Here is a 27,051-nt window from a genome sequence, read left to right as displayed (position 1 = left end):
CTCTCTCTCTCTTTCTCTCTATCACAGTCTCTCACCCTTTCACATTCTCTCTCTTATTCTCTCTCTCTGACTATCAGTTTTCAGTTTTTTTCAGTTTTAAACAGCTTTATTGACAAATTGCAGTAAACAAATGTTAGCAAAGTGATGAAAGAAGTGCTCAATATTAGAAGTAATACAGAAAACTAATATCACTAATATACATATATATATATATATATATATATATATATATATATATGTATATATATATCAGTTTCTTCTCCAAGCACAGTATACAGTTTATCAGAGTCTGAGTCTCTCTCTGTCTCTCTCTCTCTCTCTCTCAGTTTATTAGGATATTAAACTCAAGGACAGAACTGTAGATCTACATTCAGTCATTATTGAATTGAATGGATCCAAAATGAGTTCAACACATCAAAGCTGCCAAGGACACACTGCACTTAAACACGCACACACACACACACACACACACATACACACATACACATACGCACATACACATACACACACACACACACACATACACACACATACACACACAGAGTTTATCAAGGACAGTTCAGTAGACAAAAATTGACTGTGAGATGAAGTAAGAGCTTTACACGGTCAAAGGCAGGTCAATACATGCATTTATATACCCTTCAGAAGTTTGGAATCACTTCTCATATTAATAATGTATTTCATATTCAGTATATTGGTATTCATATGCATATTCATATTCTTTTATATTTCATATTCAGAATCCATTTACATACAGAGTGTAGATTTAAATACTTAAAGCCAGAGGAAGGTACTTCAGGATGTTTTATTCAATATTTCAAGTAAGCAGTTAATTTTATTACATCTTCATTCTGGATGTTCATTTTATTAGACCTTCATTCTCAGTATTCAGCTTTCTCAGTGATTATGGGACTGTCTGCATCTTTTTTACGGCTTCCTACAAATTGTTTCATGTTCCTAACTTTCTGTGTGAAACCTATGAAGTTGCACATGATGTAGTATATTAGGATCATTTTATTCATGTATGTACGAGGAAACTGTGGCTTCATATTATTGAAAACAGACATCTGAACGTTTGTATGTATGTGAAAGCTGATGTTGGGTTGTTGTCATTACGCAGCTGCAGAATCAGGAGTCAGTGCGCTCCCTGATGAAGCGGACGGAGACGGAACTGAGCATACGGGTGTCTGATGCTCTGAGGAAGCAGGAGGATCCACTGCAGAGACAGCGCCTCCTGGTGGAAGAGGAGAGACTCAAATACCTCAACGAGGAGGAGCTCATCATACAGCAGCTACAGTGAGTCCTTACAGGAGCTAAACCCCAGCTATAAATCCTAAACTAAAAACCCCACTGATGTTTAAAAGACATAAAAATCGCTGTTATATGACGGATAATTCTGGAATTCCTAAAATCTGATTGGCTGAGCTGCATTCAAAACCGTTGTAAAATTCACAATAAATGCACACCTATGAGCGCATCACAAGAAACTCTGTATCACTGCGCCACGGCACAAAAAAACCCTTGAGCTGTTATTATAGACTAATCTTTAACTGTAATGCTGCTCGCATGCAGCACCGAGTATGTTGACAAAGTAAGAACCCGTTATTTGTTTAAACTGAGGGGCTGACAACTTATGTTCTTAGCTAGAACTAGGCTGGTCAGCTAGCTAACAGGCTAAAAGATAGCAAACAGTCTAAACAACTCCATTGTTAACGTCACAGGCTTGAATTAAAGTACTTACGATATGATTAACTGTAAAACTGCAGTATAAAACTCTAAAAATGTGACTTGAATGGATTAAATGCTTCAAACTTTCGTGTTTCAGTCAAAAAGAACGTCAAACCCAGGCTGAATCCCAAATGGCTCCGTACTCCCAAAATAGTGTGCTAGCTGTGAAAGTTTAGAAGTTCTAGCCTCTACAGCCAAACAGTGCATCATTTATCGAGTGTGGATGTGTCTGAGTCCCAAATGACTGTTTCTTAGCCGTATTTTGCTCTGTTGGGCTGCAGAATCCAGTATTTAAACTCCTATTTAGTGCACTATGTAGGGAGCAGGGAGCCATCTGAGATGCAGCCCCAGCAGGGGAAGAGGGCACTGCTGGATTGGTGCTAAATAAGACTCACGGTGATAATTTGGTGACCAAAAAGTACTGAAACAGCAAAGGTTTGTGTATTAAACAGTGCTGTGATATCATATGTTCACTGTTATACAACAAAAAGTAAAACAAATCATGAAATGACTACAATATACAGCAATGGGAGACCAAACGTTCTCCTCATTCAGTGGTCCATGGTTGCTTTGCAACGTTATTATACTCTAAAGAAACTACCTTTCTTGGCTAGCCACTAGAGGCTGTGCGTTACTGTGATTTTATCACAGGGAAGGGGTTTTAGGCACTGTTTCATGCAACTGCACACAAACTCCACAATGAAGGGGCATTTTCCTGCTTGCAGCTTTTCCCTTTTTATTGAATGGTGGGACTTTCTTCGTGGACAGACGCCATATTGAGCGTTCCGAGCTTTCCCATTTATTTCCAAACGGTAAACTGTCTCCTCCTTCTTTATAATGCCTATAATAGTTATACTCACATACAGTTGTGTGCAGAAGTTGGTGCACAGAGAACACACTTCTACATATTTCAATGCATATTAATAGTTGTTTGTTTAATTTAACTTTTTAGTGAAATAAACTGAGCATAAAATATGGCCTGTGCAAAAGTTATGGCACGTTTTATACACTATATGTCCAAAAATATCCAAACAGCCTTTCTGATTAGTGCTTTCAGCTTCTTGCACCCATTGCTGTTCCTCTGTGTTGCGGTAATGACCTCTATTCTTCTGAGAAGGGTTTAGACTATGTTAGAGCATTGCTGTGAGGATTTGATTGAATTTAACAAGAAAATTAGTGAGATCAGTTACTGATGTCAGATGATCAGTTCTTGATCATTCCAGCTCATCCTAAAGGAATTGGATGGAGCTCCATTACTCCAGAGAACACAGTTTCTCTGTTCCACAGCCCAGTGCTGGGGGCCTTGTACCCCTCTAGCCAATGTGTGAAATACCCCTTGGTCCCATGTTGGCTGGCTACTCCACATTGACTGGTTTCTAACTCACTCGCCACTCGCAATTTAAAGTTTTTCAGAGGTATATTGGACGTAGTTATCGTTGCTGCCATTGTCAACTGGGTGAACAAATTTGCAACAGCGCCACCCTGAGGCAGATCAGTGCTGCATCTCTAGTTAGTTAAGAACATCAAAGACAGAAGCTCACTGATTGATAACGTCATAATAAGGCTATTTTCTATTGGTCAATGCTTTTCTAAGGAGATTTTTCAAGCCGTATGTCCACAATTGAACACCTTGTCAGAATTCACTAATTAGAAAGGGTGTCTGGATACTTTTGGGCTATGCTCATGGATCACCAGACTCAGGAAAAATGTTGTCCACCTTTCTCATTGTATGTTCAAAATATGTTCTACATAACTTCAGCACAATCGCACGTTGCTCAAGATCCAAAACCTGTCAAATGACAGTGTTGAGCAATTCATTCCACAACAATTGAAGCACTTAAGACTCTTAATCTGCATCTCTGACCTGCTGTTGAATCCGACGCGTTCTTGTTAATTGATGCTGCTTATTAAGTGTAGCTAACAGCCATTTGATGTGATTCAATTATTTACACAGCGCTGGTGTTCTGCAGCATATGGTGGGGAGTGGATTTGCTTGATGTGGTTAAATTGGATTTTCATCAGTGTAAAGACCCTGACTGAGCTCTGCTTATTTTGGTATCTGCAGCAGGGCTGGCTCACATAGACTGCTATTGACAGATAGATGCAAAAACGCACGCACAGAGAGAGAGGGAGAGAGAGAAAGAGGGAAAGAGAAAGAGTGGAGGGATTTGTTGCTGAGAAAGAATGAAGATTGCTCTGTAAGTTGTAGAGAGTTCAGATCAACTCTCTATTGTTCCTGTCAAATAAACATGGATGGAGGCCTCTGAGTAAACTGTTCTCTAACATTTCAACCTGAAGCACCATGGCAGCCCATAGAACGTAAAGGGACACTCCACCCAAAATGAAAGATCCACCCAAAATGTAACCATCACTACATCTGTTGTAAACATCCATACTCACCTCCTACAGTGGTGCCGCAGTAAAGTATAGAGTGAGATTTTCCAGTTTAAAGACTAGGAAAACTCCTTGGTGGCTGGAACTTTTGAAAAATGTCCATATATGTGGACAATAAGCTACAAAAACAGCCCATAGCCTGTAGCAGTTTAGCCCCGCCCACTCCATCTGAAGTTATAAGGAGAGTTTCAGCTCTTAGTGCTTGTGAATGAGGCACAATACGGGGCAGCCAATCAGAGCAGACCTCATTTATCTTATATTGGTCTTGAGGGATAAAGGGAGGTTGAAAAATGGTCATGGAAAAATGAATTATGACCATTTTGGTACATCAATCCACACAAATGTTGTACGTGGACCTGAGGGGGAAAAAAAACAAATAGAAGAAAAATGTAGCCTATTTATTTATTATTTTTACTGTAATGACTGTATTCAAATCACCATTACACTGGAAAAAATTATGACTCAAAAGAAATGACTTGTTAGATGAGGAGGACAAGCTAAAGGCTAAAGCGAGCAAGGCAGCTTGCTATCTGGATACCTTACCCCAGTTTGACTTCTTTTCTCTGTGTCTAGTCTCTGGTGTCCATTTTGAGCTAAATAAAGATAGAGTCCCTGCTTTCTTCTCTATTTTGTCTATTTTGTGAGTTACACTAATGCTAGCTTGATTTTCTCCATAGAAAAGCATAGACCAACAGAATGGGACACTCTGGAGAAACTGTGCATGAGCCAATGCATGTCCGATGCCAAGCATCAGCTAGAGGGAGATAAAGCCTCCCCAGCATTAGGCTGTGCAGCAGTGGATCAGCTCCATCTATTAACTTCGGGATGAATTAGAGTGACAGAACTGATCATCTAACATCGGTGACCTCACTATACTCTTGTGGCTGAATGCAATCTGTTCCTCACAGCAATGTTCTAACATCTACTATAAACCCTTCTCAGAAGAGTAGAGCCTGATATCCCAGCAAAGATGGGACAAACTCTCTATTATTCTGATTTCTCTATTATTATGATTTCAGAGGAACTTTTGCACATAGTGTACTTATTAACACAATTAATTGAAGGTCTTGAATCCACACTTTCAACAGATTCAGTGAACTAAGAGTGAGAAAAAAAACAAAATAAGATGAGATGTTTTGAGGAGCCAGGAGGATTAATGGCTGGCTAATCAGAGGATGTCTTTGTGTCTCTCAGTGATCTGGAGAAGTCAGTGGAGGAGATCCAGAAGGAGAGCTCAGTGAACCACAGGCACATCACAGTGCAGGAGCTGGAGGAGAAGGCCACGGTGCTGCGGCGACTGGGAGAGACGCTAACCGAGCTAAAGAGTGAGAGAACAGTCACATCACCTACTCCAACAAACATCATTCACTAGCTACCACCATTCATTAGCACATGCTCATAACCATACAGTTTAGATCTATAGTAGTCTAGAGTGAATATTGACTTACTATTGCATTCTATAACATTGTAATTAATGACATAGTTAGTTTCACAATGAATTACATTCACATTCTGTACATTCTGACTTTTATTTCTCAAGAAATGACAAAACATGGCAAAATCTAAAAGATGTTATTCTTTCTGTGATAAAATAACTCCTCTTAGACATACAAGCGCAAATATTGGATGTACTACACTTTGAACAGAATTTCCCAGTTTGCTTTAATGAGCTACACGTGTGAAATCAGTTACATATAAATTAAACCATGCTTTTGTTATCACCAGTGAATGTTTAAATGACTTAATAATCCTATAACTGCAGAAAATCAGATTTTGTCGGTAATCCAATCAACACATTTACATGCACTTGAGCAATCAGATAATTGGGAAACTCTGGCTCTACATGAGTCAGACAGTAATCAGATTTCTGCTGTGCAACCAACCTCACGTGATGTAAATGTAATGTAAAACGCAGCTTTTTTTTAATACATCACAACACTTCACCTGAAACTATGAACATACTTCATCTAGAAGATGAAGAATATTTAAATCCTTCATTTCATTTCATCAAACATTTATTATTTATAGTTATTTTCATCTCGTGGCAACGGCACTTACTTATTTTCGGTTCCACAGTCTGTTTTGCACATGTACAGACTGAGAAACCCGAAGGAAATCTGAGTAAGAGTTTACATGCACTGAGAAATCTGTTACTGAGCTAAAATCTAGCTCTTTTTATCAGATTTCTGAATAGGATTTCTAGACTTTACTGCGATGTAAGAAATCGAAGTGTGCTGTTTACATGACCATTTGAATAATCAAATAACTGCATAGATCTGATAATGATCGGATTACTGAGTTCCTGTAAACACACTCAATGATTCAACAGCAACTTCAACTCCTATGAGTTAACCAAATGACAGTGGCTTAATTTCTCTTTTGTGATTTATAGGATATAGATATTTTTAGATATATAAAGGAGGTTTTTTTACTTTACAGGAGAAGCAAAAAACTTTCTTAACATGTAATGGAAGTGAGCTTTTTTTCAAGGCAAAAATGGACCTTTCTAACTTGACTTTTCAAATGATGCACAAAAAATCAAAACAACGAACGTTGATATGTTTTTTTTATACTTCATTAAATTAAATCGTTTGTACTAATGGTGGAATTTATCAAATCCATGTAATGGCTGGGGGCACTGAGGAGAAATCCAGAAGCAAATGTCTGTTTTTCAGATTAGCTCAACTATATCAACTACTTTTTTGAAAAAATAAATTCTTGTTACTTCTGAATGCAGTAATAGTCAGCGTTCTAACATTACAAGGTGTGGGTTTTTTCAAGCAAAATATGTGTATATTTATATGAGTAAATATGTTTTGCTTCTCCTGTGTGTGTGTGTGTATGTGTGTGTGTATGTGTGTGAGTAGATCAGTTTCCTGGGCTGCAGAGTAAGATGCGTGTGGTGCTGAGGGTGGAGGTGGAGGCGGTGAAGTTTCTGAAGGAGGAGCCTCACAGGCTGGACGCGCTGCTCAAACGCTGCAAAACCATCACTGACACACTTGCCACACTCAAGAGGTACATACACACACACACACACACACACACACACACATATACACACTAACTTTACATCTATCAACAACATCTTTAAATGCAGTGTAACTGTAAAGTTTTTTTATTGGTTTTAATTGGAAATAAACATGTGAGAATTGACATACAACATACAAACAGTATACACAAGACAAAAGAAAAAAGGGGAATAAAAAAAGAGTAGCAAGGCAGAGGACCCTTTTAAATCATCAAATTCATCCGCTCAGGGAAGGAGCCCGAAGCACAGCTCACATTACAAAAATGTTCTTCCACACATTGCATGCAGTTACACATTTCCACGTTTTTTGCGACTGATTCAATGATTTCAGTGACACAACAACAAATTCTTAATAAAATACTTAAAAAAATATCTCCTCTTCTGCTTTTCTTCCATACCCTGATGCATGTCCAAGTAAAATACAATACCTAGAAGGGTCCTTGAGCCAGCTGAGTGTTTTTTGCACAATGATGTCCCACAGTGGTGCACAGTGACCAGGTCAAAACTCAAAAGATAAACAGAGGCAGGCAGAAGTTATTACATTCTAATTATAATTTACCAAGAAACAAGAGTTTTGTTAATAAATGATCATACTTAATATGACGAGGGACAAATAACAGAGTAATAAAGGTCAATTTTGATTTCAGGTTGACTTTAATACCAATTTTACTCAAGTGCAAAATATTTGCATGCTGGTGATGTTCAATTTAATGAAGTAACTAATAATTAATATTAGAAACATTTTTGGAAGCAAGTTTTCCCTGTTTTGTTTGCAGGCAGGTGAATGAGGGAATCTGGAAGAATCAGGATGATTTCTCCAGCCCCTCCTCCAAACACATGGGCGGAGAAGACTTCAGGAAAGGCTCTGACTTTGACATTCCCACGAGCCCTCCGCTCAACTTCAATGAGTCCAGCCTGGCCAACTGGAGCCCTCATGTCCACACCCACACGCACGGCCACTCCCACGGCAACCCCTCGTCAGGGCAGCGTGAGCGGGACTCTCATGGAGTTGGGTCACTAAAGGGGCGGGTTCTGGAGGAACTAGGGGGACGAGGAGGATCCGATAAGGCTTCATCTGTGGAGGTCAGACTGGTAAGTGCTGGATTAGGTTCACTTTGATCGACAGTTTGAATTTGAAAATTGACATTTTAATGTGTATTTTTTAATCTTTTTTTATACATCTGTTCAGATATCACTGTGTATTTAGTCAGAAATAATGCGTCCACTATGACAAGCTGATCGAGTCTTGCTTGACTAGACTAGCCCAGCTATTACACACTGTGACTTCCCCAATAGCATCTCTGTGCAATTTCACTTTCATTCAATTTAGTGTCTTAGTGTTTTACTTTTATTTAAAATTTTTTATTAATATTCATTAAACGGTGAAATTGTTTTGTTAAGGTAAATCCATTCATAGCAATAAGTACAGGTTATTCATATTTCAGAAGCTATTTATGAGGTGATTAGATACAAGATAATCCAATAATAATCCAAACTTTTCTAAAATTTTCTAAAAGTAAAAAAAAAGATACAGAGAAAATTGGACTCCAAACAAATGTGCAAGACCTTTCACCTCTGTGAGAGAGCAGACAATCAAACGGCTTCAAATCTGAAAACATCCACAGGTTTCTGTCCATCCTTCCACTGTGATAAGTTGAGTCAGTGCTATGGGTCTGAAAGGATGTGTAGCACATCAAACAAAGAAACTGCTGGTGTTCTCAGAGCAATGGACTGACCACCCCAGAGTCCAGACCTCAGTATCACAGGCTGTGTTGGGGTTATTTTGATGGTGATAAGCAAAAAAAAACAAAACAAAACAGCAACCAACTTCTAAGACTGAACTTCCTGTCCCTGCAGTATCCTATCCCTTCCTATCCCTGAACTATCCCTGCAGATTTCTTTGACAAATTGAGAGCAAGTCTCATGAAAAGATAAAGACATTAAAGTGATAAGGACCCTCTAGCACCAACCCCACACTGAAAAATATTCATATATTAATATCGTATTTAGTTGTTGAGGATTCTGTGTCGTTTTCTGTTAAGTATGTTTTTGCTTTTTTGTTTCCTGGAGCTGAAAAAGGAATAACTTGTGCTTAATGGCCATTTTGACTGGAAATCAAATAAAGGAATGGTGGTCTCTCGCTTACATTTCCTTTACATTCTGGTTTAACATGTTCAAGTCTGCACTTCTGACTGAACGCACAACTTATCATCAGACTACACCTCTGTTTCATTCACTCTTTCACTCTCAATAAATCCAGGCTGCTGAGCGGGACTGGGAGGAGAAGCGGGCCAGTCTGACCCAGTACAGCGCTCAGGACATTAACCGGCTGCTGGAGGAGACCCAGGCTGAGCTCATGAAGGCCATTCCGGACCTGGACTTCGCCGCCAAGCAGATCAAACCAGTGCAGAACCAGAACCAAAACCAGAACCCGAATCAGAATCAAAACCAGAACCAGAGTGAAGCACCCTCTATCGCCAACTCCACACCTGAGCACAAACCCAGCAAAGCCCAGCATGCCCACAAGGTGTCCAGCAAGGAGGGGGGGTCCAGACGGGGGTCCGATGAGCTTACAGTAGCAAGGTATCGGACCGAGAAACCCTCCAAATCCCCACCTCCCCCACCACCCCGAAGGAGCTTTCCTTCTTCCCCAGGCCTTACCACGCGCAGCGGAGAGGTGATCATACCCGGCAAGAGCTTGAAGGTAACATACATATGACAATCTCGGTGCATCAAAAATAGTATTTATGTCAAAGCACACATTGCAAATGCAGTTCTGTTTGATTTTTTCCAGTTTTATTACCAATTACGGTTCTGCCATTTGCCAGACATTCCTATCCAGAGCAACTTACAATTTTGATCATTTTACACAGGTAGTAGTTTTAGGAGTCTTGCCCAAGGACTCTCATTGGTTTAGTGTAGGGTGCTTGTCCAGGCATGGATTTAACCCCAGTCTTCAGTGTAGAAGGCAGAGGCACTATACTCACCAGTGTGGTCATGGCCACCTGCATCATACAGTGCTGGAATAGGAAGGGGAACTTGTTTTGAACTGATGCTAATGCAGTGTCATTGAGGAGATCATCACGCATAAAGGAGGTCATTAATTGCCAGTTCTGTTAAATCAGCTAACATGTTTGCTAGCATTGTTTAGATTGATGAGCACAGACAACAAAAAAAGCACAACCTGAATGTGAATTCAGTTCAATTTAATTTACAGCATGTGGCATTTTTATCCAGACGGATGGTCTAATCATATTTCAGAGTAATGCAAATGTAGTGGTAGGAATCTCGCCCAAAGACTGCTTTGGAATTAGCTTAGAGGGGGAGCTTGAAATGAGTGATGTGAGTGATAACATTAACATTCATGATGTATTTATCTTCTCCACACAGGGAACAGTATGGTCAGTGTTACAGATTTAACTGGTTACTGTGTCTGTATGTTGACGGATCTGAAGCAGATCTTATTTAAAAGTACCAAATGAGTCTTTATTACTGTTGACTGTGTGAGCAGCCATGTTGATTTGATGCCATTTCCCGTAGAACCCAGATGTAGCTGATCAGCCAAGACATTTTTGGTGTCCAAATTTTGCTTTTTTAGTTTAGAACTGGAGCTACAAGGCTAATACTGCTAACAAACACTAGAGGTCAATAGTCACCCAAATCTTTTCTGTAAATACATCCCCAAAACTTCTCACAACCTGCTCAAACCTCATCCAGGTCTTCATTTAAGCTCATGCACACTTTAAGATGTCAATTAGGACACAGTGTGACTCACGGAGAACTATAAAAAATGCACAAAACTTTGTGAATCTTAACACTGTGTATCACTGTATTTGTCTAGACAACAGGTGTTGTGCCAAATTCTGACTCCTCACGCAGGCATATGCACGTTACAGATTGCGCTCATAATTCTTTTTATTAATAACTGTTAATCTTGAATTTTCACGCTTAAAATATATGCTTATAAATAAAATCAACAGTAACTGTGCATGTAAAATGTGTGATGTGTGTGAACATGAAGGGGAGTCAGATTCTGTGGGGGAGTCAGAATTTGGCACAATATTAGCTGTTGAAAGTGACTGCCTGAAGCTTTTAGCTACATGGAAAAAATTGTTCGTTTTTACCGTTCACGGTGAGTCCTGCTGTGTCCTAAACCATGTCAACAGGTCTGTGCGATCTTAGTAAAGACCTGGATGTGGTGTGAGTGGGTGGTGAGATGTTTTTGGAATGTATTTACAGAAAGGATTTGGGTGACTATTGACTTCTAGTGTTAGCAACATTAGCCTTGTAGCTGCAGTTTAAAACTAAAGAAGCAAAATGTGTATACCACACGTGTCTTGGCCAATTGAGTACATCTGCATTAAGTGAAAATATGTGTTTATAAAACTGTTCCGGTGCTAAAATCTGACTGAGCCACTTTCGAAGCCATTGTAAAATCCACGATATATCACAGCTGTATTACTGCGCCACGGCACGAAAACCCTTCTGCAGTAAATGGATTAATTTTTTAACCGTGTGTTCTGATAAAGTGAGAACCCATTATTGTTTAAACTGTGTGGCTGGCTTCTGTTCTTAACTAGAACTGGGCTTGTCAGCTAGTTAACAGGCTAAAAGATAGCAAACATGCTAAACAACTCCATCATTCATATCACAGACTTGAATTAAAGTACTTACGATGATTTACTGTTAAACGGCAGTATAAAAGTCTAAAAATGTCACTTGAGTGACTTACACGCTTCAAACATTCGTGTTTCAGTCTGAAGTCACATCAAACCCAGGCTGAATCCCAAACGGCTCTGTACTCCTTGCTGTATAGTGTGCTGTGTAACACTAAGTTTAGAAATTCTAGCTTCTGCTGTCAAATAGTGCACTGCTTGTCGAGTACGAATGTGGATGAATCCCAAATGACCATTTTTAGAGATATTTTGCATTGTTGGGGTGCAAGAGTCAGTATTTAAATTCCTAAGTAGTGCACTATGTAGGGAGCTGGGAGCTGTTTGAGATTCAGACCCAGCGTGAGAAAAGTGGTGCCGTCAGACTGGCAGAAGACCCGCGGTGATGATTTGGTGACCAAAAATTACTTAAACAGTGCTACATTCGAATATGTTCACTGTTATATGAAAAAAGTTGTAAAAAATCATGAAATGTCTGCAGTCCACAGCGATGGGCGACATTCTTCTCCTCATTCAGCAGTCAATAGTTGCTTAGCAACGATACCATGCTCTGAAGGAAACTCATTTCTTGGCAGAATGCTTGTTTATGTCGATTATTACTAATAATAATTTAAATAATTATCTAAAACATTGTGTATTTTAATATATTTTATATTGGCTGCCGTTTTATAAAAGCAATAAGCCACTCGAGGCCGTGGGTTACTGTGATTTTATCACGGGGAGGGGAGTTATAGGCGCTCCACTTCGCGTCGTGCCAAAGAACACCCTTCCCCGTGATAATACTGCAGTAACCCACGGCCTTGAGCGGCTTATTGCTTTAATAATTTTTCTTAGAACCATTCCTTTGAGAGAGAGCATTGTTACTCAGCATTGTAAAATAAGTTAACTGCAGTTACGTTTGTTGGCATTCGTGAAGCCGCTAACCCAGACTTAGTCGAACAGGCTTTGAGAGACCCCTGCTCTACTGACTGCCTACAGGGTTCTCCTCTGCTTCATTAGTGGAGCTCACATCTCCAAAAGCTACTCACACTGCATAACAGACATGAAAGAACCTATGAGAGAACTCATTAGACTAATGTTTCAGCTCCTGAATAAGATTCTTCTGGCTCCTGTTTTATAGAATAGTGGAGGCATTCGCACTTTTTTAGAGGAAAATAAGACGTTCTCATCACCTCAAGAAGATCTTTTGTCTGTCTTGTTCATGTTTTTTTCAAACCTTTAAAAAAATACAACAGTGTTCAGAAAAAATCATGCAATGTAATCTTCTGCAGTGTTCATAGTTTTGGTGGAAACAGTTCCTGAATGTTTCACACGTTTGTGCCGTTTGTCTGTGTGGTGTTTGGTGTGTAAAGGCCTTGAGTGAGATGCACCCATTAATCCACCTCTTTTCTAATGTGGCAGAGTCATTAATGCCTGTTTCTATTTGTAGAAATCAGAATCCGATGAGACAGAGGTTCAGAAGCCCCATGTAAAGTTGAGGAGGAGTGTGTCTGAAGCCCCCCGACCTGCTTCCACCCCACCCACAGTGGCAGGTGGAGAGAGAGAGGATGGAGAGGAGGAGAAAGTGGCAGCAGAGCTGGAGGTAGAATCAACATCACAGCTTAAACACAGATACATCGTCACAGCTAATCCTCCTCACACAGAGGCTAAAAGCCATTAATGTCTTATGACTTTTTAAATTCTGGTTGTGGGACACACCTCTGTTCTGCTCTCTCATAAACACAGATCTCAGACAGTTTCATAGTAGTTACCAAATGATTTATACTGAATAGATACTGAATAATTTATAGTACTTATCAAATCATTTATAGTAGTTAGTAAATAATTTATAGTTGTTCCTGAATAATTTATTGTAGTTACTGAATAATTCATAGTAGTTATCAAACAATTTCTAGTAATTAGATAATTTATAGTAATTACTGAATAATTTATAGTGTTTACCAAATAATTTATAGTAGTTACTGAATAATTTATAGTGTTTACCAAATAATTTATAGTAGTTACTGAATAATTTGGTTATCAATTATTTTATAGTAGTTACTGAATTATTTATAGTAGTTACTGAATAATTCATAGTAGTTATCAAATAATGTGTAGAAGTTACTGAATAATTTGTTGCACACAAAAGAGAATCTAAACAATCACCATTGTGTTAATACTGTGAGCAGCCTGACGCTCACAGGATCACAGACGTTCGGGTTCGGATATATTAAAGTATTCACATGATCCATTTTTCAACAATAATGTTCACCAAATTTTTACTATAATACTGCAGTGTGACTTTTTCCCCAGCTTCGTGCAGCCCTGCGTAAGTGTATCCTCACAGAGCTGACGCTGCTGTGAGCTTATGGCTTCTGCTCGCGCTACAAGTAGCAGCAGATGTGCCTGTTGCACACCAGCTGAGCATTACACATCCTCAGACACACACACACACACACACTGATGCGGAGTGTAACAATGCTTGAACTCTGTTGGTGTTTGTTCATTTTGGGCTCTCCTAGCTTACGGGCTAAATACACACTTGTCTCACACTCTCTCTGCGAGGCTCATTAGCGTCAGCAGGCAGGCAGATTGGGCTCTTTTGGTTGAGCGGTTGAGAGGGCAGAGCGGTGGATGCCACATGTCCTCCATGCCCCTGGCGCTCTCTGTGGGAAACCCCAGGAAAGGCCCATACTCTGGTGCACTGACCTTTCACTGACCATTCACCAAAACCCAGTGAGTCTTAGCACACCGGTCTGGCTCCTTCACTTACTGGCCTACAGTAGAGCTGTAGTGGCTCATTATCATGTCCTGTGGATGACTGCATATTTTTATGTTTAACCCTTCAAAGGGGAAGCTTTTTTAACATTTCTGAATAATTTAGTCATTGAGTCATTAAGTAACTCAGGGGTTTAATGTGAAATGGTTCATGTGATTTCTTTCAGTGGTGGTGATAGGAACCAGGGGTCACAATGTCTACAACACAAATTTTATTTACTATTCAAAACCACTAGTGAACCTACACTTGTCTTCTGAGTTTTTATATGTAATGCTGATGATGGTAAAATAGTCATAAATCTAAATAAATTAGTTTTTTTGCACTTGAGTAATTAGATAATGGGGAAACACCAGGTCTACATGAGTCAGACAGTAAGCAGATTTCTTAATGTCTTGCCTTTTTTTAAAAACATCGCACCACTTTAGCTGAAAACATGCACATACAACATCTAGAAGATGAGGAATATTTAAATGTTTCATTTGGTCAAGCATGTATTTGGTTTCAGCATCGCTCCAAAAGTGCTTTGCTGCGTTTCATGGCAACGCTGCTTGCTTATTTTCTGGTACAGCAGTCTGTTTTCATACATGTACAGACTGAGAAATCCGAAAGAAATCAGAGTAAGAGTTTCCATGCACTGAGAAATCTGATTACTGAGCTAAAATCCAGCTCTCTTTATCAGATTTCTTAATTGGATTTCTACATCGGAGTATGGCGTTTACATGACCATTTGAATAATCAGGTAACTGCAGAAATATATGCAGAAATATGATCAGTTTATTGAGTGCATGTAAACACACTCAGTGTATCGGACATCAGGCAGTGTATTCATATGCATTTTATGTAATAACTTTATGTGAGGAAGATTTTAGAGGCGTTAAACTCTTCACGTCTGTTTCCACCGCTGTGAGTATTTTTTCTAGGACAGCGCATTTCACATCAAACCACTCTGAATTACTTTGTTTACGTCTTAACATTTAATTATGCAAGATTTTTGAAAAATTGGTGGAATTCCCCTGTAAAGTCGAAACTATTTTATGGCTATTTCTGCTGTATAATTCCTCTTATCCCTCCTCCCAGTAATGGTGTTGTAGTTGACATATTTTGACATTAACTAACAAAGCTGAAAATTCATAGGTTTCTACTTAGTTTGTCTCACAAACTACCTTTTTGAACAAGCAAACTTAATAGAAATAGGAAATAGGACAAAAATATACAAATCAGTCTGATTTGATCATATATTTTGAAGAAATTTTAGATGAATTGTAGATTTGGAAAGTATAATATTGAGATTCAAACTAATTGGTTAAATAATAAACCATGAAATTAATATACAGAATGGCACACAATTGAAAAGTGAAGATGAAATCTTGAGGCAGATATCTTGCCAAGAGACTACTATAAATAAATACTTTACAGTTACTATTTAAATAAAAAAGTTCAAAGTCTGACAGCTTTTATTTACTTTTTTGGTTTTTATCCAGTTTAGTCACAGCCAGTTCTCACTCAGTAGTTAGGACTCCCTAGATCACACACTCTCTTGGACTCCATACCACAGATGGCATCTCTGGGATTCACTCACAATCCTCTAATGGTGGAGAGAGCCCTTAGACACTAGCGATGCCTAGGAACATGAATGCTATTATTAGATGCTGCTATTTTAATTATTTTGTCTGTTATTTCTCCAGATACTTCCTTAAGTAGACCTTAAAAAGTATTTCAAAAAAGTATTAACATTTCTGTGAATTACATTTCATTATCTGTTTAATAACTGAAGAGCTGTGTTGATTTATTGTCAGTGACTGTATAACACACGTCACCTTTGTGACATATTGAGGAAATAGTCTATGCATGGACGTCTAAAGGGGCTTTGTAAGTAACACAGAAAAGCAGAAAAGCTAGAAGACTTTATCTCATCAAAGGCATTGCTGTGAAATCCCAGATGGTTGCAAAGTCATCGCTATGGCATCCAAGGTGGTTGCTAAAGTGCTGCAATGTTATGCCAGGTGGTTACTAAGATGTTGCTAAGCCATTGCCATAGAATCCCAGGTGGTTGCTAAGGTGTTGCTAGAATGTTGCTATAGTATCCCAGGTGGTTTCTAAGGCATTGCTAGGCTATTGCTATGGAATCCCAGGCAGTTGTTAAGGTGGTGCTAGGCTGTTGGCAGGGTTATCCCAGGTAGTTGCTAATGCGCTGTTAGGCCATTGCTATGGAATTTGGAAGACATGCCAATCATTGCTGAATCCCTGCATGTTTTGTTGTTGTAAATCTTCATATTAAATTAAAAAGTAGCAACTGCATATTTTACAGGGTATAAAAAGTGTGAGGACAATATTCCAGAACAATCCTGCAATAAACTGAACTAGACCCTGGATCTTTATATGCAGCCAACACCCCTGGGTGGACTACCCTCAACCCAAGTGACATTGATGTGTGTAATATCTGGTCAGCAGTGGTCCACTCCTTTCTATTGATGAATGGAGTAGAGCAGATAGGCTATAGTCAGTAACTGTGCACCTACAAAGTGCACCTGTAATGGAAAACCCAGTGCAGTATATCACAGCCCCCCCCACGTTGTTCAGACTTCTTGAATGGAGTATATATCATAAGGTCTTCCTACAAATGCAAACTCTGGGGCTGGAACAGTGCTGCTCTGTTTATTAGATGAAGAAGCTTACACTATTGATGAGTGTGCTCCAGTATTTGACCTTTATGCTTAGAATTTATTAAGCTGTTTTTTTCTCTGTTTCTCATACGCTCTTGTGACCCCCCAGCAGTTTGAGCGAGCTCTGTGTGGAGAGCGTCTCAGCCCCTCCCTCCCCCTCCAAAAGCCCCGTCCCCTTTCCAGGATCCTCTCTCCCCCCTCCAGCTTGCACCTGCTTACTGCAGCAGGACAGGTAACGACCCTCAGTGTGAACCTGCGTGGACTGCTGCCCTCTGCTGACACACATACAAGTGTGTGCAGAGAGATGGATTGTTTCCTCCACACTTACAGTGCTAGGAAAGTCAGAGACCACCCTTCATTTATTTAACTTCCAGGCAAAACAGCCATTAAGTACAAATGATTGATTTTTCAGCAGATAATACGCTTCCATAAGGAAGTCAAGTAAAAGGAAAATAAGTGATAAACTTTTAAAAGCTACAGAATTCCTAATTCTCAAGACTTGGTAGACCACCAAGACTGTCCCCATCAGATAAACATCACTTAAAGCTCATCTTTGAGAGAGAGGAGAAAATCAAGCTGCTTCAGATCTGAAAACGTCCACAGGTGTTTCTGTCCATCCTTCCACTGTGAGAAGACAGCTCAGCGCTATGGGTCTGAAGGGATGTGTGGCTGCCAAGAAGCTCTTACTGAGAAAAGGAGACACACCAAACAAAGAAGCTGCTGGTGTTCTCAGAACAATGGACTGAACACCCCACAGTCCAGACCTCAACTTCACTGCATGTGTTTGAGATTACTAGGATTGTAAGAAGCAGAAAATGTACCCAACTTCTAAGACTGAACTTTAAGATGCAGATTACTGTGGAAAACTGAAAGTGAGTCTCCTGAAAATTCTTAAATGGACACTATGTGGACAAAAGTTTTGGGACATCTACACATCACACCTACAGCAGCTTTTATGACATCCCATTCTAAATCCATAGGCAATAATATGGAGTTGGACCCCCTTTGCAGCTATAACAGCTTCCACTCTTCTGGGAAGTTTTCTACAAGATGTTGGAGTGTCTGTGGGAATTTTTGCCTCATCCAGAAGAGCATTTGTGAGGTCAGATACTGATGTTGGACGAGAGGGCCTGGCTCACAATCTCCATTCTAGTTCATCCCAAAGGTGTTTGATGGGGTTGAGGTCAGGGCTCTGTGAGGGCCAGTCAAGTTCTTCCACACCAAACTCACCCAGCCAGGCCTTTATGGAACTTGCTTTGTGCACTGGGGCTCAGTCATGCTGGAACAGAAGGTTCTTTCCAAGTTTAGGCCAAGCCCTGTAAAACAACCCCATAGCATTATCCCTCCTCCACCAAACTTTACAGTTGGCACAATGCAGTCAGGCAGGCATTCATCCATATAGCGTTTGTTTTCTGCTTCTTTCCTTGACATTGGAAATGAGTAACTTGTGCTTAATTGTCATTTTGACTGGAAATGACATAAATGAATGGTGATCTCTGATTTTTCCACAATACTGTACTTGTTGTTCCTTTAAAAAGTCCACATCAACACAAATGTCCCCTTGATTGTGCCTTACGGTGCTTGATAGCAAACATGCACAGATATATGACAGTTACACACTAATGTATGCACACACACAAACACACAAATTCACCACATGCTGCCCGCACAAGAGCCCACCCAAAAATCACTTTTGAGCTCCAGTGCATGTCTGGTTTGAAGACGTTGTTGCAGCTGAGTTTCATGTATGCCTGTATTTGTGTGTTTGTGCATGTAATGTTCCAGGTTGTTGTGAGAGTGTAATATTCTGGCTAAGTGTGTGTGTGTGTGTGTGTGTGTATTAGAGGTGTCACACTCTGCATGTTCCTATATCAGCAGTTCACACAGTCTCAGGGAAGATTACATGACCGGATCAGTGAAACAAAACTGGACACACAGGTAAGAGACCAACTCCTTAATGCTACCTGTTTATGTACTATATTTATATTCAATGCATTTAATAAATCTAATGTGTCATCACTGAGAGCTCACGTTATGAGCCAGAAAGAAATAAAAGACAGTTTACATGTAAAACAAACTAATATTAGTGTGTAACAACCAGCAACTCAAAGACCAAGGTAGCAGCTTACTTGCAGGTTAGCATCGCAGTGTATGTAAGATATACATACAATATGCAAGGTCTTGGAATTAAAAATGAAGCTTTATTCAAGCTGGATTCATTTTACCTAGGGAGGCATTATAATTTAGGTGAGTTTCAATGAGATCTGTGATTGTAATCCAGTATGAATCTGCAGTTTGTGTAGTTTTTACAGTCTTACACTAATACTAGTGAAGCGATTTTAATCTAGTATGAATCTGCAGTTTGTGTAGTTTTTACAGTCTTACACTAATACTAGTGAAGCGATTTTAATCTAGTATGAATCTGCAGTTTGTGTAGTTTTTACAGTCTTACAGTAATAATTTTGGAGCGATTTTAATCCAGTATGAATCTGTGGCATGTGTAGTTTTGACAGCCTGACATTAATAATTGTGGAGGGAGTTTATATTCAGTATGAATATGTAGCTTTTACAGCCTAACGGTAATAATTGTGGAGTAATTTTAATCCAGTATGAATCTGCAATTTTTACAGTCTCACAGTAATAATTGTGTATAATCTTCTGTAATTGGCTGAACCCAGAGCTCGCTAAGTAATAGTAGTCCTTTTCCGATCTACACTAATAAATTAACTAACCCTGCTAATAGACACAGCCATGTTGTTATTGTTATTGAGTGTGCAGTAATGCTGGAATTTGTGGAGTTTATGGAAATTACATAGACACTTTCTGCTGTGGCCTTCCACAACCTCCTCTGGTAAAACTAATCCAGCTGGAATAGCACTTTATCCAAAAAGCTTGTCTTTATGTGTAATTGTGGACTTTTGCCTTGCAGGCTCAGCGTGGCCCATCCTCCTCCACCTCAGTCCCTCAGATAGTTTTGACAGAATGCACTTCTCTTCCCACTTCCCCAACTGAGAGCTCAGAGCGAGGAAGCTTTTCTGACATGGAAAAGCTTTCCAACGTGCCACAGAGGGACAGAAACACAGGAAGTGACATCGCTCTCAGTTACTTTAGCCACATCGTTAAGATTCCTAGTCTGTCTCTATGGAAACAGGACTTGGCAGCCAGTCAAAAAAAGCGTTCTGAGTTGCAGAATTTGGACAGGGACCAGAAGGAGTTCCAGGGAAGGTTGAGGAGTTTTCCGGCTGTGTCTGGGACACCCTCAGCCTCGCCTGAGGAGAAGGCAGAGAAACAGCCAAGGAAGATTGAGCTGAGGATCCAAGAGTCTTTTGAGAAAGAGGACCAAACAGACATGGGTGAGGGAGATCTGAGACCAGGGATGCTCCCACAGAGAAGAACGATGCCAGAACCAAATGAGCCCTCAAAAGCCCTCGGAAGTGTGACCCGCACCCAAGGAGTTGGCCAGGAGGCCGGTAAGGAGGACATTAAACACAGCACCTACCGCCGTCTGGACAGTCTGGAGGAGACCATCCGTGAGCTGGAGCTCAGCCTGATGGAGTTCAGCACTCATCCCAACATGGGACACTATCCAACCCTACCTCAGCCTCACGGCCCTTCTGCAGAGTGTCCCACTGCCTCTAGCCAGCTACAGAGGTCCAGCAGTGCCGCCTCTCCCTCTGAACCCAGAGTGAAGAGCCCAGGAGAGTCCCAGAGACCCCCTGTCCCACCCAAACCTTCCATCAGCACAGATTTAACCAAGGTTCAGCCCCACACTCATCGGTTAACATCTCCTTCTTTCTCTGGGCTTTCTCCTGGGGTTCTGCCTCTCCACGTCCTCCTACAGTTTGCTCCCCAATAGGGGTGTAAAACGCATCTGCAGGTGGTGACCCACCCGCACTGAAATTTGGAATGTTATAACTAATTATTATATGTATGTATATCTAATTTTTTAAGCCAAAAACAAAATTCTGACACTTTATTTGAGGGCTATCCACATAAGGACTTCATAACACAGGCATAAGCATTTAATAATGCATTTATAAAGCATTGCTTGAGTAAATTACATGGTATTTACATTAGGAGTTCTAAAACTAATGTTGCAGACATTTGCTCCATCTATAACACTGTAATGGAACATATACATACAGTGTTCTTAACCCCTTAAATGACCATGGGGCTGCAAATGAACCCAAAGTTTTATTACACACTTCTATAACCTAAGAATAGCTCAACCAGTTTGCAATGAAATCCCTGTTGTTACTGAATAAAAAGCATGTAATAAGTCTGGGATTTTAAAGGGTTAACTAGGCCTCTGCCTTAAATGTTCCATTACTTTGGAATGATATTTCAAAACAGTGTTATAAAAGTAATAAATGTCCATCACTTAAGTTTAAGAGCTCTTATGTCAATACAGGGTCAATATCATATGCCATCTTATGAATGCTGATATAAGCTGTTAATGCCTAGATATTGCTTTTTAAATACATCATTCAATGCTCATTCATATGTTATGAAGTCCGTATGTAGAATAGTATGTATTTATATGAACCAAATTCATATAAATACACTAAATTTCAAGATACCGATAAAAATAAAAAAAAACAAAAGTAATTTTAGAAGTTTAGTGTAGTTTTTGAAATTATATATTCGACGATGATGGAAATAGTTCTTCCAGTCTCATTTGTGTATATTCAGTATATTTCTTTACATGATTCTGAATTCAATTAATTATTTCCTGAAAAATGGCAATCAAGTCAAATCAGAGATTTACACCCTTAATGTCTACTGTTTACTTTCTTAAAGAGACGTTCAGTCCCTCTCTCTCTCTATACATATATTGATGCTCACGCTCTCTCCTCTTTAACACAGCGGGTCTGGGTTGTTTTCAATGGTGATTAAACTGGTCTTTTTTCTCCTCTCCTTTTCGCTCTCTGTAACCATGGCCATAACTGTCTCATCACGGAAATAAACTGCTTTTGCTTCTCCCTTATTCTCCTTCGCTCGTTTCCTTTCAAACACTGCAAGGTCTTGGGTTATCTTTATTTTACTTCCCATGACAGCCTGCTTGGGTCTGACCTTCTATCTCAGTGATAGTGTGGTCTGGCTCTGTATTTATGTCTTAATTATAGACAGTAAAATTCAAGCTAGATAGTTTTAAGTCTGCTCTGCTTCAACTGTTGAGTCAAGGTAAATTTTTTAGCTGGCATCATGCCTGTTCGAGGTTTAGTAGGCCTTGCTATTATGCCAGAGTGATTGTCTGTCAAGTATGTATGAGTTCAGGCTCTTACCAGGGGCTTTGTCCATTTGGAGGACTTTCTTTATTAAAAAGATAGAGGCTATTCAATTCAACATAGAGGCATTCATTTGGCATTGATCAAGCCTCTTCAGAGCCAGGAAACGTAACAGTAGACGAATCTAGAGGTTTCAATTCTATGAAAGATTTTGCTTCTTTTAAACGACAAGATCATTTTCACATTTCATGTATGTGTATATTAACAGTGAACACACTGTACTGTACTGTTTCAAGCAGAAACATATAGAACTGATAGGTGTTCATCAGTAGGTCTCTCCCTTAAAAGTCCTGTTACGCAGAAGCTTCTGCCTGGCATGAGCTAATTTCTCAGCATTGTAGGATTAGCATCTGTCTTATCCTAACTCTAATCCTAATCCTAAATTTCTCATTCACATGGAGTGACAAGCTACAAAAACTCACTTCTCTGCCTAATCAGAAGGGAGTGGACATTTCTGAGACTGTGGCATAGCCATGGCAATGTAAACAACCCCCACAGCAGCAGGCTGTTTTTCACATGTTATGCTTTTATTTTCTGGCAGAAATCAGACTTTGAATTTGTGTGATACTGTGTTAGAAAACTCTGCTTTAGCTTCACGACGTATATTTTGCGTAGTGTGTTCTTCCGGAGGTGTTTGATGTCATATTTTATGAGGTTTTATCGCCCCCTGCGGGGCTGATGTGCTCTGGTCACTTTTGTGTTCTCAAAAGTGAGACCTTTCAAAAAGATTTAGAGAAACTATCCAGATATGTGTGGACAAAGCTTTAGAGATATTATTGATATGGGACACAAATGATAAACTAGCATCCAGTGTTACAGCAAAGTCTTTGTACCATTTGTTGCACTGGAAAACGATTTAGGTTCTGTGTATCATTAGCATAAAAGTGATGAGAAAAACCAACATTGTGTTTGCACATTATATGTCCTAAGAATCTGTAAATATAGGGACAACAGTAAGGGCCCTAAAACAGAGCCCTGTGGGACACCATATTGCACCCTTCTCTGTTATGGAAACTCCCTGTTTAAAGATATATTTTAAAGCAGTGTGTCAGTTATGAGCTAAACCAGGCAAGAACTTGTCTGTCTGAACATAGTTTGCAGTTTAGCTTTGCTACATATTGTTGTTTTAATTTTAAAAATGTTACGCTACTAAACTGGACTACATTAGTTAATTGAGACTGAGCAGTTTGGAACAACAAATTTGCCACCATCTGATTGTTACATGACAAAAAATGCATTCAAAAAATATCCAATTTAAAATTAACAACATACTGTAGATGTAGGTATTTTGACAGAATTGAGTTGTGCCTTATCTTTTCCCATTAGGCTGAATGGGATTTTATCATGGTTAGACACATTTATTTAGCAACAGAGCATGAAAGAGAGTGTGTTTGTTGTGATAACACATAACTAAAAGTGTTCCTTTACTTTTAAACAGCATTTGGTTTGTAAAGAAAGAGAAAGTAAAGAAAAAAGGGAAGCGAAGAATCCGCAAATATAGTTTCGAATGTTTTTCATTACCTTAGAGTGAACTGACCGTTTTGTTACCTCGGAACTGGTGGTCAGGGAATAATGCAGACATGGTGAAAACATAACATGCTGTTATCAAACTACACAAGTTCATTTCTCAGCTGATCAGGCTGTGTGGTTGTAATGAACTCCTGTATAATTGAACATTTTTAAGATTTATCATGCATGTCTGTATTGCTGCATGTCATTCTCTCCCGTCATTCTTCTGAGAGTTTCCTTCAGTCCTGGTTGTCAGACTGGTTGCAGAATTGTTGTGTGTGGTTTCGTCAGGCTATCTGAGCTATCTAAGCGATCTGGTACAGCAGGTTTACCTCATTACAGCCGGGCACATCCACAGAGACTCAATCAGCTGACCTCTGCTCTGGCTAAGTCACTGGACAGACAGGGGAAAGAAGTATTAATGGTCAGAAAATTGACTGGGAAATAGGTTGAGAGACAGAGCTGTTATTATTTCCCAGGCTTTGGAGGTGGAATATTTTTCTGAGTCAGTACCCAGCTGTGATAGTGTGTTATTCTTTTCTGAACAAAAATGTTTTCACCAGAGAGAAACAGGGCTAAACTGCAGGAGCAACAAAATGCTCCCAACTCTTTAAAGTTTTTTTACCAAGAAAGTTTTATTTCTTAAAACTGAAACAACACACACGTTTCTTTCTAGTTATAGCAGTTAAGGTTGGGGTTTGGTTCTTAATACATAGGGTTAATATATATGGGGCATATTATGTTGTATAAAATACGTATGGGACACATTGTGCTTACAAAGGAACGTATGTAATAATACATGCAGGACTTGCATAAAGGTGCTTACATATACATACTTACAGAACATATTATGTTTACATATAGATACTTATGTAAGTTGTATTAAGGATGTATTATGTAGTTATATATATATATATATATATATATATATATATATATATACACTGTGAACTCGTGACGTTTATATTCCGTTTCCACCTTCCTGCTGCTTCCTTCTTCTTCACAGTCTCACTGTAAATTAGACAACAGGAGAACACATTCTCACTGCTGATAATACAGACAGCACCACTTGTATATTAGTAATTTAATACAGTTCTTCTCTCTCCATCTCTCTCTCTCTCTCTCTCTCTGTCTCTCTCTCTATCTATCTATCTCTCTTTCAGTCTGGTAGTGGTAAAGCGATATCTCGTCTAAAGCATCTTCAGCAGGGCGGATCTGAGAAGAGTAAACTGGGCAAACAGAGAGACGACTTCATCAAGAGTCAGGGACAGCAACAGGTATGACAGTGTTCTGACCCCTCCCCCTCCCCCTCACCTTCAGAGTGCTTTACTTCATTTGCAGCTGCTTTGAAACCTGATTAAACTTTCAAATCAGGTACAAACAGTGCATCACTTTCTTCAGTGCAGTTCTTTCGCAGGCTTTGAATACAGCATAACAGAACAAGCTGAGGTGTGGGGGGGAGATAAATGGGGAACAGCAGGTAGAGTTTCAACATTTTCGCTAACGCAATAGGAGCAAGGCAATATTTCAGCAGCACATATTGTACTCAACATTAAAAAAGTAGGTCTCCCCAGTAAACGTACACTACTGTTCAGAAGTTTGGAATATGGGCCATACATATTCAGGCTTATCACTGATAGTTTTAAATTTCTATACACTGTTTTGAACATTGATTTATCCAACTTTTTCATTACTGATATGTAACGCTGGTATTCTACAGATTTATAGGTTTAATTTGTAGAAATCTGTGAAAATTAAGAACTGTTAGATGTGTCCAGACTGATGAACAGACCCCTGGATTATTCTAAATGTAGAAAGTTAACATGCTTCATATTTGAAAAATGCTGAACTTCCCAAGGCAGACAACTTGAGAAGATTGAAAATGACTACAAATCAGTATAAAAATAGTGTGGTGTTGCCTCGCAGCACTGTCCATACCATCACTGTCTCTTGCCAAGCTGTCTCTCTCACCGTTCACCTTGAAGTTCTTTGCAGACTGCTGGATGGCACTGTCCAACTTCTGACCCCAGTGTGGCATTGGCAAAGGAGGAGTACTTTTTTATTAAAACATCAGCAGAAAGGCACATACAAAGCACTGAACCCGTGGGGGAGGTCACCACTAGCCATAGGCTTTATCCTCACAGTAACCAACCAGCAATGCAAAACACCCACAACCCCAGGCACAATAAACCACAAATAACATAAAACTCTTCTTTACACTAATAAGTAATGACATTCAAACAACATTAAAGTCCAATTGTATGGCCATGCCTGCTGACTTTCTCTGAGGCATCGTCAACCAGCAACAGATTGCTATGATAGCAAAGTGGGTAACACTGCTGCCCTCCATGGAGCAGACTGGGGTTCGATTTCCCTACCCAGATAAAAACATGCTAAACCAATAAGAGTCCTAACACAGCATTCGCCCCCATCTGTAACATGATTGAACTGTAAGCCTGGATCAGAGTGTTTGTCAAATGGCATATATGTCAAATATCTAAAAATACCCTTTGAAGTTTATAATATGTCAGTCTACACTAGAGACGTAATAACTTCTGCACTATAGAACTATAGAAATTATTATTTAATACAGTAAACATCAATTATTAATATCACACATGATTCCAAACACTGGAACAGTAGTGTACTTAGGGGAAAGAATGCCTTATAAGTACTAGTATTAGCAGTTTTTTTATGGTATGCAAAAAGTAGTTTGTACACTGGTATGCAAACGTTTGAACACCCCTGGTCAAATCACATGTTTTGTTGAACATTTCTGAGTGAAAATAAGTAACACATCCTCTACAGGGAACAAGCTTCAAAAGAACAGTGGCAGTTTTCTGCAAATTGTAGTGCACGATTTCTTTTTATTTGCTGATTTTAACATATTGGAAAAAATAAAATATACATAATATAAAATACAAAATGTCCATAACGTTTGCACCGCCCACATTTTTAGGTTTTTTTTTGCCCAGTATGTTCAATGTCAGCAAATAAACACTTAGAAAAT

At 39.4% G+C, this 27,051-nt stretch overlaps 1 protein-coding gene across 4 annotated transcripts in view; it reads left to right on the top strand.

The window, feature by feature from the left end:
- The window catches only part of si:ch211-278a6.1 (SRC kinase signaling inhibitor 1), a 154,508-nt gene that overhangs the window by 115,154 nt on the left and 12,303 nt on the right, over positions 1–27,051 (top strand). For all 4 annotated transcript variants that reach the window (XM_036589467.1, XM_036589468.1, XM_036589471.1 and 1 more), the window contains 9 exons: positions 1,121–1,296; positions 5,317–5,447; positions 6,990–7,137; positions 7,927–8,242; positions 9,411–9,854; positions 13,253–13,405; positions 19,120–19,182; positions 20,174–21,001; positions 25,205–25,318. In XM_036589467.1, the coding sequence (XP_036445360.1) occupies positions 1,121–1,296; positions 5,317–5,447; positions 6,990–7,137; positions 7,927–8,242; positions 9,411–9,854; positions 13,253–13,405; positions 19,120–19,182; positions 20,174–21,001; positions 25,205–25,318 (2,373 nt within the window). The remainder of the gene's footprint in view (positions 1–1,120; positions 1,297–5,316; positions 5,448–6,989; positions 7,138–7,926; positions 8,243–9,410; positions 9,855–13,252; positions 13,406–19,119; positions 19,183–20,173; positions 21,002–25,204; positions 25,319–27,051) is intronic.

Source organism: Colossoma macropomum, unplaced genomic scaffold, assembly GCF_904425465.1.
Source record: "Colossoma macropomum unplaced genomic scaffold, Colossoma_macropomum, whole genome shotgun sequence".
Classification (NCBI taxonomy): Eukaryota; Metazoa; Chordata; class Actinopteri; order Characiformes; family Serrasalmidae; genus Colossoma; species Colossoma macropomum.
This window is presented reverse-complemented; position numbering and strand designations above follow the sequence as displayed.